Genomic DNA, 12,500 nt, shown 5'->3' on the forward strand with positions numbered 1-12,500 from the left:
GGTTAAGGTCTCCATGTTTGGAGTGGTTAAGGTCTCCATTACTGATTTGTAATAGAATACATGTTTTATTTACTTTTCCCCTCCATATTTATTTTTCCTCATAACTCCAGTTTTGAGGTTTTTGATTGTTTTGGCATAAATCAGTAGTAAATAGTAAAAGTAAAATGAGAGTAGTAGAAAGTGCTTTAAACAGAGGGTCCAACTGACAGAGGGTCAAACCGTCTGCTAAAGCAACTAACTCCACCACCTCTCCCCCTCTCATCAACTAACTCCACCACCTCTCCCCCTCTTTAAACAGAGGGTCCAACTGACAGAGGGTCAAACTGTCTGCTAAAGCAGCTAACTCCACCACCTCTCCCCCTCTAAAGCAACTAACTCCACCACCTCTCCCCCTCTCCTTTAAACAGAGGGTCCAACTGACAGAGGGTCAAACTGTCTGCTAAAGCAGCTAACTCCACCACCTCTCCCCCTCTAAAGCAACTAACTCCACCACCTCTCCCCCTCTCCTTTAAACAGAGGGTCCAACTGACAGAGGGTCCAACTGACAGAGGGTCCAACTGACAGAGGGTCCAACTGACAGAGGGTCAAACTGTCTGCTAAAGCAACTAACTCCACCACCTCTCCCCCTCTAAAGCAACTAACTCCACCACCTCTCCCCCTCTCCTTTAAACAGAGGGTCCAACTGACAGAGGGTCAAACTGTCTGCTAAAGCAACTAACTCCACCACCTCTCCCCCTCTTAAACAGAGGGTCCAACTGACAGAGGGTCAAACTGTCTGCTAAAGCAACTAACTCCACCACCTCTCCCCCTCTCAAACTGTCTGCTAAAGCAACTAACTCCACCACCTCTCCCCCTCTCAAACTGTCTGCTAAAGCAACTAACTCCACCACCTCTCCCCCTCTTTAAACAGAGGGTCCAACTGACAGAGGGTCAAACTGTCTGCTAAAGCAACTAACTCCACCACCTCTCCCCCTCTCAAACTGTCTGCTAAAGCAACTAACTCCACCACCTCTCCCCCTCTCAGCAACTAACTCCACCACCTCTCCCCCTCTCATGGAAGTAATTGACAATATACAAAGTCACAACACCAACTTTGATGAGGCTGAATTGCTTTGTTTTAAAAAAAATATATAAGGCTTTTTTTTATTTCCTGAAAAATGTATATTTTTCATTTCCTGAAAACATTTTGGAGTTATGAGGTTTCCTCCCGACAGCAGAGATATCCATCTCTTGTTGACTCTACATTCCTGCGCAGGGCTCATCAATGTGTGTCCGTGGCAAATTCTAGATTTAGTTTTTACACACATTTATAATGTTCTCATTTTGATCATAAGACCCCAATTACTGAATGTCAGTCTCCAGGTTTTCTGCAGACTACTGTATGTACAACACTGATTTACTACGGCACTATATGGCATAGTAGGAGGGCTAGCTTCATTTCCGTTCTGTCATGTGAAAGCAGGGAATCATAGCTTCAAATTGACATATTGGTTGTTCAGTTTGACCCACCAGTTTTGGAGATATGGCTTATAGAGTAACGTCTTGCAGAGAAACAGCGAGCCCTGAAAGGTTCACTATACTTATATGGACTCTAATTTCATATTTACAGACATGCTCTAGTACAGGGGTAGACAACCTTAGGCACGGGTGCCAACATTGGCACAGGGGAGAGTGGTCACTGGCATAAGTGTGAGAGTCTAGAGAGCTTATTTATTTTCAAATTAAATATTCAACCAAAACTTAGTCAGTTAAACTGCATCTATATACACATTACGTCCTGCACATACTTCTTCTCTGACTGGGGAGAGACTGCGTTTGGGAGATTATTTCTCTCCGAGTCCAATGATCATTACATCCTGATGCAAGAAAATATTACAAAAGACAATAATACGGCACAATTGTTATAGCCTATATGGAAATGTTACATTTTGATGTGGTGTCATAATAATATTTTGATGTAACTATCAAGAAACTATAAAAAACCTGGCACTTCATGTCAAAAAGGTTGCCGACCCCTGCTCTAGTATGTGAAGAGCCTGCCTGTGCTAGTGTGCTATTAACTCATTTTGGATAAAAAACGAACAAAAACAAACGCTGTAATCTGCACGACGATGGCAGCCCCTCAGTCCAATCCCGTCACATGCTGTATGCTTTCCTCCACTGCTGATACTGTAAGCCATACATGGGCAACATGGCGGCCCAGGGGCCACATGCGGCCCCAGCCCCCCACCATCACTTATTGCGGCCCAGCCGGCCCTCAGGTTAATATCAGAATTCTGATATATTATATTGCTTTCAGCTGTTACAATTCCAAACATGCAAACATGACCCGCTTTAATTACTTCAGTCTATATGTAGCTTAATGACTTAATGAATTAAAATGTAAAGGTCCCTGCACACTGCTGCGTCGGATCTTTAGCTGCGTTTTCCGAAAAACGTACTCTGTGTACAACCACCTTTAATGTATTTTTTTGTGTCAAAAAATGTGTAAAAAATGACAAAAAAAATATTAAAATATAATATAGCAAAAATATAGCAAAAATAGCTGATCTACAAGCTAAGACATATGCAAATGCGGCCCATATGCAATGCAGCTCTCTGGGGTGAGTGGAAATAATTGGCCCTCTCCATCGTCAAAGTTGCCTGCTGTAAGCTGTGTGATGTGTGTGTGAAGCCCCAGGCGGAGGCAGCAGGCCCAGCTGTGGCCCAGCGGGGAGCCTCTCTCCTGGGCTGGAGGCCGTGGAGGAAGCCCTGGAGCATGGAGGAGAGCCTGGAGGGCCATGTCCCGACCTGAGAGACAGACCCAGATGTCCTGCTCCCGGGGAGGTAAGGAGGACCTATAGCTTCTGAAAGAATATATATTCTGATTGTGCCGCAATTGTGCCGCATTTTCACGATTTTTCAAAAATAGCAGACCTACAAGCTCGTAGCGCGCCACTCGGTGGCGCGCTATGAGCTTGTAGATCTGCTATTTTTCAATAGCTAAAGTATAACATAATGCTTAGTTAAAACACCAAAAGGGGTTCCCGTCCAGAATGGGTTAAGACCATGGAACGCGTCTGTGTGTAAAAATGTATTTTGGCGGGCCTTGATGCCGTCGTAATGACTGTTTTTACACTTGCTGGAAATAGCAGATCTACATACAAGCTCCACCTGTAGATCTGCTATTTTCAGCATGCAACCGCAAGTGTAAAATGACTTATACTGGATCTCTTGTCCACTAGTCCCTTCCTGACATTTTAGTCTAGTTTTTATTTGTTGACGAAATCGTCAGTATATTTAGTCTTAGTTTTAGTCGTCATATAATAGCTTAGTTTTCATTTAGTTTCCATTTATTCCAGTGGAAAAAAGGTAGTCGACGAACATTTTTCGTCTTAGTTTCAGTCGACGAAATCAACACTGCAATACATTGGCCACCAGAGGTCATTTTTAAAGGTATGTTTTTGTGGCTTTCGCCTTTATTTTACATTTTTTTATGGAGGGACCAAGGGGGCAGGCAGACTTTCCAACGTTGAAGCTCTGGGTCCTAGTGGTAGGAGGAGGGACTACAGGCGGACCCGTGGATTCATGACCGGGAAACCCCGTGCAGCTGGGCTTTAACGTTGAGCGCTCGGTTGCCCTACGTCACTCAGGACCTCAAAGTTGAGGTCCTGGGAGGGACTTCCGGCAGTCTTCCGGGTGCTTCAAAACGCCACTGAGCAACTTCCACTGACATGAATAGCTGGGGGGGCGGAGCTTCGCGCCAGTTCAGTCTCTATTATATATATACTCTATGGGAGGGACAGACAGTAGGCTGACAGGAAATGGGGAGAGAGAGATGGGGGGGGAAGACATGCAGTAAAGGTCGTCGGGATCGGGAGTCGAACCCGCGGCACACTGCCAGACTGGATTACCAGCCAAGGTGCCTGGACCACTGAGCCACAGCCCAGGCCAAGGTGCCTGGACCACTGAGCCACAGCCCAGGCCCACCAGAGGTCATTTTGACCGTTCTTTTTAGGTTTTGAAGTTGATTATCTTTGGCCCATGAAGCTTTCAGAAGGTTCCCCTTCCATGGGGTGGCGGTGGCTCAGGGGTAGAGTTTCCGGATGGGAACCGCAAGGTCGCCAGTTCGAACCTGGGCTCCCCCAGAGTTAGTGTCGAAGTGTCCTTGGGCAAGACACTGATTGCTCCTGATGTTCTGTTTGGTGCCTTGCATGGTTTCCGCTGCCATCAGTGTATGAATGTGTGTGTGAATGGGTGAATGTAATCTATGTAAAGCGCCTTGGATAAAGGCGCTATATAAATGCACAATTTACCATTTTATTTACCATGACCATCATCATCCATCATCATTCTATCATCATTCCTTCATCTCAGACATGTTTGACATCTGAAACATTTTCTGAATATGAATTTAAGCACCTGCTACTTGTGTCTGATTTGACTTCAGACATGCTAGTGTTAACAAGGTTACACTGTAACAGACATGCTAGTGTTAGACTTAGAATAGTATAGTTTGTTGATCATACTTTTGACGCAGTTGTGTGGTCTCAGATGGTCTCATTATTTTAGATTGAAAAAAGAATAATCTCTCTCTCTCTCTCTCTCTCTCTCTCTCTCCCTCTATGTGTGTCTCTCTATGTCTCTCTCCCATCAGGAGCAGTACTCTATGGACAGCTCTCTCTCTTCAGACAGTGAAGACGAGGGTTTGGGTCAAAAGCTTCCCAAGAAGAAGAAGCAGAAACTGAAGAAGAAAAAGAAGAAAGTAAGTCTCTGAAAAGAACCACGATACAAATAATATGCTTTTAAAACATGTGGCTCTCAGACATTGTCATGACAACGACCCAAATACAATGGATAGCAATAGAATTGAGAAAGAAAGAAAGAAAGAAAGAAAGAAAGAAAGAAAGACGATTTGTGTTGTTAAAGTGTTTCAACCCAAAAAAATGCCATTTTCAAATGGCCGGAAATTGGAAATACTTCAGTAAAGTACATAGCATAAGTCGTCTTAAGTACATAAGACAGCAACGTGTGTTGTATAGTATTAGTAAAGTACTTAAGTACAGTACTTTACTTATAGTTGATTTACACCATTAAGTTAGTGTAAGCAGCTCCGCTGTGCATCAACACATTCCACTCTGTCACTGCACAGAGAAATGAAATGAACGTCAAGATCCATGAAGTCACTGCGATGAGTGATTTGATCTCTGTGTGTGACTGTTGACACAGTGGACAGTATAAGGGTGTGTGTGTGTGTGTGTGCAGCCACACGCCCATATTTGGCAGCGCTCCAGATCAGATTAGGTGTGACAGAAATGGAAAGTATTCGAGGTGCGGCCCGACGCGGTGCCAACATGAAACATGACTCCTTACCTAGACACCTTACCTCCTTACCTAGACCCCAGTACCAACATGAAACATGACTCCTTACCTAGACACCTTACCTCCTTACCTAGACCCCAGTACCAACATGAAACATGACTCCTTACCTCCTTACCTAGACCCCAGTACCAACATTAACAGCATTAACAAAACAGTTACCAACTGATAAATTTGTGTCAAGCCTGCGGCCAAGCCGGCCATGGCTATATCAGCAATTTGGACAATTTCTGGAAACAACCATCACTTTACCGTGACATAGTACACCTCAACCACACCTTTATTATTAATCCTGACAGGCAGCATATCTCACTACATCTCTTGTATGACGCCATATTAGCACATCCAGTATTCCAGTCCACCCTACCTCCATTCCAGTCCTCATCACCCATAGAGCATCAGCTAAAATTGCACCTCCAGTTAGATCGAGAGCACATCTCCACAATATGACTCCACTCTCATCTCACCAGCTGCACTAACTCCCACCCCCTGTGGGACCCACGACCATTCAAATGGCCCTTTGCATCACGAGAGCAGATGAATATATGTCACTAAGCACCTCTAGGCCAGCCGGGTCAAATGTTAGAGGTGGCTTGGCAGTAGTTTACAAAGATTGTTTTCCATCTAGGATGGTCAGTTCTGGTACTTACAGCTCCTTTGAACTTTTAATCACCAGAGTAGGTCGCACAAATCATTTTTATTGTATTTTAATGTATCGCCCTCCTGGTTTTAGCAGCTCTTTTTTATCTGATTTTAGTGAACCTCTATTATTAAAGGACCACTTCACCACTTTTCAACCTATCTTCATATAATAGGTCCTCACTAATAATCATGATAAAATGGCACGATTTTTTTCTACTCAGTCTGTGTCTCATAGGAGGGCTGTGGGCAGTTTAGAAACCGTCTTCCAGGGACATCATCATTAGGCAGATTATTTTTTAAACAAGATTTTTTTACAAAAATGTTTAGATTTTCATTATCGTGAGAACGATGCTTCCATTTTCGTATTGCAACTTTTTAGGACTAGAAAGCCTGCAGTTTTTATTAGCTTGTATTCCCCATCGATGATGTCACTGGAAGACGGTTTCTGACCTGCCCACAGCCCTCCTATGAGACACAGACCGAGTAGAAATAAATTGCGCCATTTTTTCAAGATTATTAGTGAGGACCTATTATATGAAGATAGGTTGAAAAGTGGTGAAGTGGTCCTTTAAGTTTGAGAAATTCCTTCTGCTGGGCGTTTTAACTTTCACGTCAACAAGAGCACTAATCAGGCTGCAGTTAATTTCCTCAGCATCTCAGAATCCTTCAATCTCATACAACATGCCACGAGTCCTATACGCACAACAAGGGGAACACTCTGGATCTTGTTTTTAGTTTTGGCTTAGAGGTAGATAACATTGAAGCTGAGGAGATGGTTGGGACAGATCATAAATCCCTAATTTTTTATATGTATTTGAATCCTTGTGTGGCTGGTACACGAGTTAAAGGTATATTCAGTGATTTCACTTAATTCAAATATCACTTATTTTTTTGTTTTGTTGTGATAATCCTCCCTACTATAGAGTGTGCTGACCATATGAGGAGTTCCTCCCTGTCCCCAGTGAGCCCCTGGGGGTAAAAAAAACGTAGGTTTTGTTTTTGGCTAGGTGGCCAAGTCTTCATCCAATCAGGATGAGAGGGGCCTTCCACCAATCATGATCGAGCGGGGGCGGGCCTTGGTGTGCGTGCTGTTGGCCTGTCGCGTGTCCCCCCCACTGTAGTGCGTGCATGTGCACCCAAATCACTGAATGCTCCTTTAAGTGATCACGGATGATAAATGGCCTCTCAGCTGAAAGGTTCACTGTTGCATTTGACAGCAGCTTAATACAGCCCTCAAATGTCAACACTGATATTGATGTTTTAGTTAAGTCTTTTAACCTGCACTGCTCTGAGATTTTAGATGTTGTGGCCCCTGTTAAATCATGCACTGGTCCCCATTTGGTTCCTAACCATCATTTAGCTGGGGACCCCCTGGAACTCCCTCAAGGACCCCTGGGGGTCCCCGGACCCCACCTTGGGAAACCACTGGTCTAAATTCCTACGAACTAGACTAAAGCTAAATCAGTGCTGTCAGAATTCACAGCTGAAGGGAGTCAGTCTAGACACAGAGTTGCTGAGTCGCTTATCAACTCATTTGAACGTTTATTTTGACCAGTTTTTCTGGTTTTTCACTTTTCAACGCTTTATGCGTCCGTCCGCTGTCAGAGGGAGAGCACACGCCCCTAAGGCTGTCCGTGTCACCATTACAAATCGTGACCTTCTGAAACTAATGGTCCTATAAGTCAGGGATGTCAAACTCAAATACACAGTGGGCCAAAATAAAGAAATTGGTCGAGGTCGAGGGCCAGACTGTGTTTCAACACACGGGCATGAGGACGTCCCAGGCAAACAGCAAAAAAGTAAATGCATTTAAAACTGAAAATGCATTATTATTAAGCTCAGTTTCCTGTTCTATGATCCTCACCAAGCACTGATTTCATAGTATGTGATATGTGCCAATGCACTCGCAGTGAATTGTCGGACTTGTAGTATTATGGTGGTCCGTGCAATATACCAGAGGCCCAGTTCTAATACTAATTAATATCATCCCAACGGGCCAAAGATAATTCATCCACGGGCCTGATTTGGCCCCCGGGCCTTGAGTTTGACATATAAGTCATTGTTTGATGATTTTATTTTTTGGGGCCTATGAAGGGCACTTTTATTCTACCTATGAGGGCAGATTCTGCCCCTGCATTTCAATGGGAACGGAGTGTTTTCTTTGTTGGTGGAGCAACCACTCCATGGAACAGCAATGTCCCTATGTCCACGTGTCCCTATGTTTAGAGTACCAGTAGGGGCAAAAGTGGCGCTTCATCCTTTGTCAGCCTTCTGATTGGTCCCTGACTGACCAACCAGCAGGCTCCTCTTTCTGCCTTGTTCCGTCCTGGTTCATCCTGGTTTATGTTGAATTTGCTAAAACATCATTTTTGGAAAAAAAATAAAAACAAACATGATGTGTGTGTGTGTGTGTGTGTGTGTGTGTGTGTGTGTGTGTGTGTGTGTGTGTGTGTGTGTGTGTGTGTGTGTGTGTGTGTGTGTGTGTGTGTGTGTGTGTGTGTGTGTGTGAGAGACATTGAATACCGTAGTGTATTGTGCGTTATCAATCAATCCCAACAGGTGTGGTGGTGTCAGATCACATTCTGATTGAATACTTTACTGAGAGTGGGCGTGGCCATTCGTTGGAATGTTTTAATCCATTTGGACCGAGACCAGATTCTACAAATGTCTCCTAAATCTTGACAACAAGTGCCCCTCCCTCCCTTCTGCTGAGTCAAAGTGTAATCTCTTATCTGTCACTGGTTGTGCATAGATAGTGCGTGCGTGCGTGCGTGCGTGCGTGCGTGCGTGCGTGCGTGCGTGCGTGCGTGCGTGCGTGCGTGCGAGTGTCATTGGTTGAGGCCTCATTCACACATATCAAACACCACTCAAGCAAATGTTAGGGCCACCAAATTCTTTTCCAATGGGAGTCACATGGTTTGATCAAACATTTGTGTCTGATTGCGGGTGGTGTTCTGCCCCCCCCCCCCCCCCCCCCCCCCCCCAAACCATGTGACTCCCATTGGAAAAGCATTTTGGTGGCTAAAAAAAACGACCAAACATTTGCTTGATTGGTGTTTGATACGTGTGAATGAGGCCTGACTAAACTCTGAATCATTCATTCATTGGTCACTTTGACAGATGATAAAACTTTGTTTTATCACACATTGTTTGATTGGACCAATCAGCTCACACATTGTTCTGCACTACAGGTTTGTAGTTCATCTTCTTCTTCATCATCTTCTTCATCATCTTCCTCATCATCATCATCATCCTGCTCCTCCTCCTCTTCAGAATGCAGCTCTTCAGAAAGTGACAGTGAGGTAAAATGTGTTGTTGTTGTTAATATTATTATTACTGCGCAAGCAGAGCACTGTAATCGGCTGGCGTATGTCGGTGTTGTCCGTCGGCCAATAGGGGACCACCGTTCTTGATGACGTAACTAAGGTAAGAATGGTGGTCCCTTATTGGCTGTTGATGGTGACGTAACTAAGGTACGCTTCAAGGTTGGTATCAATAACGGGTCTAAAGGATTTAGAACAGTAGTTGTAATAGACATTAGTTAGTAGCAGTATACTTACGTGCTCTGCTTGCGCACAAGTAGGCCATGTATAGCCTACTTGTGTATATATATGCAAGGTGCAAGTTGGCACCTCGACAGAGTGCATTAATGTATTTCTAGTTATTATTATTATTATTATTATTATTATTATGGCCATTGCTACGGGCTATACGGGCTAAGGTGGAGTCTGGAGGGCTGAGTGAGTTTTATACGGGCTAAGGTGGAGTCTGGAGGGCTGAGTGAGTTTCTAAGGTGGAGTCTGGAGGGCTGAGTGAGTTTCTAAGGTGGAGTCTGGAGGGCTGAGTGAGTTTCTAAGGTGGAGTCTGGAGGGCTGAGTGAGTTTTATACGGGCTAAGGTGGAGTCTGGAGGGCTGAGTGAGTTTTATATACGGGCTAAGGTGGAGTCTGGAGGGCTGAGTGAGTTTTATACGGGCTAAGGTGGAGTCTGGAGGGCTGAGTGAGTTTTATACGGGCTAAGGTGGAGTCTGGAGGGCTGAGTGAGTTTCTAAGGTGGAGTCTGGAGGGCTGAGTGAGTTTCTAAGGTGGAGTCTGGAGGGCTGAGTGAGTTTCTTAGGTGGAGTCTGGAGGGCTGAGTGAGTTTTATACGGGCTAAGGTGGAGTCTGGAGGGCTGAGTGAGTTTTATACGGGCTAAGGTGGAGTCTGGAGGGCTGAGTGAATTTTATACGGGCTAAGGTGGAGTCTGGAGGGCTGAGTGAGTTTAAGGTGGAGTCTGGAGGGCTGAGTGAGTTTAAGGTGGAGTCTGGAGGGCTGAGTGAGTTTAAGGTGGAGTCTGGAGGGCTGAGTGAGTTTAAGGTGTAGTCTGGAGGGCTGAGTGAGTTTAAGGTGGAGTCTGGAAGGCTGAGTGAGTTTAAGGTGGAGTCTGGAGGGCTGAGTGAGTTTCTAAGGTGGAGTCTGGAGGGCTGAGTGAGTTTAAGGTGGAGTCTGGAGGGCTGAGTGAGTTTCTAAGGTGGAGTCTGGAGGGCTGAGTGAGTTTAAGGTGGAGTCTGGAGGGCTGAGTGAGTTTCTAAGGTGGAGTCTGGAGGGCTGAGTGAGTTTAAGGTGGTGTCTGGAGGGCTGAGTGAGTTTAAGGTGGAGTCTGGAGGGCTGAGTGAGTTTCTAAGGTGGAGTCTGGAGGGCTGAGTGAGTTTCTAAGGTGGAGTCTGGAGGGCTGAGTGAGTTTCTAAGGTGGAGTCTGGAGGGCTGAGTGAGTTGTATACGGGCTAAGGTGGAGTCTGGAGGGCTGAGTGAGTTTCTAAGGTGGAGTCTGGAGGGCTGAGTGAGTTGTATACGGGCTAAGGTGGAGTCTGGAGGGCTGAGTGAGTTGTATACGGGCTAAGGTGGAGTCTGGAGGGCTGAGTGAGTTTCTAAGGTGGAGTCTGGAGGGCTGAGTGAGTTTCTAAGGTTGAGTCTGGAGGGCTGAGTGAGTTTCTAAGGTGGAGTCTGGAGGGCTGAGTGAGTTTCTAAGGTGGAGTCTGGAGGGCTGAGTGAGTTTAAGGTGGTGTCTGGAGGGCTGAGTGAGTTTTCAGACTATATGGCGGAAGATTGGGAGTGAGTTGGGGGTCTGTGGACAAAATACATTTATGCATTCTGGAGTCCTTGGCATGGAAAGGTTTGAATAACACAAGCCGCCTTTGTATTGGTGAGTAGGTAAAGCGTTCTTTATATTTTCGCAACAGAGGAGAGGCTGGTCTGTATTTCATGCGAGCACAGGAAGAGAAGAGTAACAGAGAGAGTAACATAGCTAGAGCTATGGAGTATGGAGCAGAGCTGAGACCCATGCACCCAGCCGAGAGGTGGAACATGCTAGAGCTATGGAGTATGGAGCAGAGCTGAGACCCATGCACCCTGCCGAGAGGTGGAACATGCTAGAGCTATGGAGTATGGAGCAGAGCTGAGACCCATGCACCCTGCCGAGAGGTGGAACATGCTAGAGCTATGGAGTATGGAGCAGAGCTGAGACCCATGCACCCAGCCGAGAGGTGTGAGTATGGAGCAGAGCTGAGACCCATGCACCCTGCCGAGAGGTGGAACATGCTAGAGCTATGGAGTATGGAGCAGAGCTGAGACCCATGCACCCAGCCGAGAGGTGTGAGTATGGAGCAGAGCTGAGACCCATGCACCCTGCCGAGAGGTGGAACATGCTAGAGCTATGGAGTATGGAGCAGAGCTGAGACCCATGCACCCAGCCGAGAGGTGGAACATAGCTAGAGCTATGGAGTATGGAGCAGAGCTGAGACCCATGCACCCAGCCGAGAGGTGGAACATAGCTAGAGCTATGGAGTATGGAGCAGAGCTGAGACCCATGCACCCAGCCGAGAGGTGGAACATGCTAGAGCTATGGAGTATGGAGCAGAGCTGAGACCCATGCACCCAGCCGAGAGGTGGAACATGCTAGAGCTATGGAGTATGGAGCAGAGCTGAGACCCATGCACCCAGCCGAGAGGTGGAACATAGCTAGAGCTATGGAGTATGGAGCAGAGCTGAGACCCATGCACCCAGCCGAGAGGTGGAACATGTGGAGATGAATGAATGAATGAGTGACTGAATGAACGAAGAAACAATACAATAATGCATGAACACACTTTTCCATTCAATACCTGTCAACACCTGTGACAGGTGTGGGTGGAGCCGAGCGACCGGTTATGTACTCTGCACAGGTGTGTGTGTGTGTGTGTGTGTGTGTGTGTGTGTGTGTGTGTGTGTGTGTGTGTGTGTGTGTGTGTGTGTGTGTGTGTGTGTGTGTGTGAGAGACACACAGAGTACATACCTTAGTGTATTGTGTGTCTGGTAAGCTGAATGCCTGCATGCACGTTATCAATCAATCATAACAGGTGTGGTGGTGTCAAATCGCATTCTGATTGAATACTTTACTGTTAGTTAGAGTGGGCGTGGCCATTAGTTGGAATGCTTAAGTTTAACCCATTTGGACTGAGACCAGATTCTACAAATGTCTTCTAA

The 12,500-nt window shown here is 45.8% G+C and overlaps 1 protein-coding gene across 1 annotated transcript in view; it reads left to right on the forward strand.

Annotated features, from left to right (window-relative positions):
• LOC306932970 (uncharacterized protein) overlaps positions 1–12,500 on the forward strand; it is a 293,356-nt gene that overhangs the window by 224,113 nt on the left and 56,743 nt on the right. Inside the window, exons 3-5 of the mRNA XM_079514941.1 lie at positions 2,681–2,826; positions 4,637–4,744; positions 9,192–9,302. Coding sequence (XP_079371067.1) covers positions 2,681–2,826; positions 4,637–4,744; positions 9,192–9,302 — 365 coding nt within the window. The remainder of the gene's footprint in view (positions 1–2,680; positions 2,827–4,636; positions 4,745–9,191; positions 9,303–12,500) is intronic.

The sequence above is a fragment of the Electrona antarctica genome (genome assembly GCF_951216825.1).
Source record: "Electrona antarctica genome assembly, chromosome: 11".
NCBI classification, from domain to species: domain Eukaryota; kingdom Metazoa; phylum Chordata; class Actinopteri; order Myctophiformes; family Myctophidae; genus Electrona; species Electrona antarctica.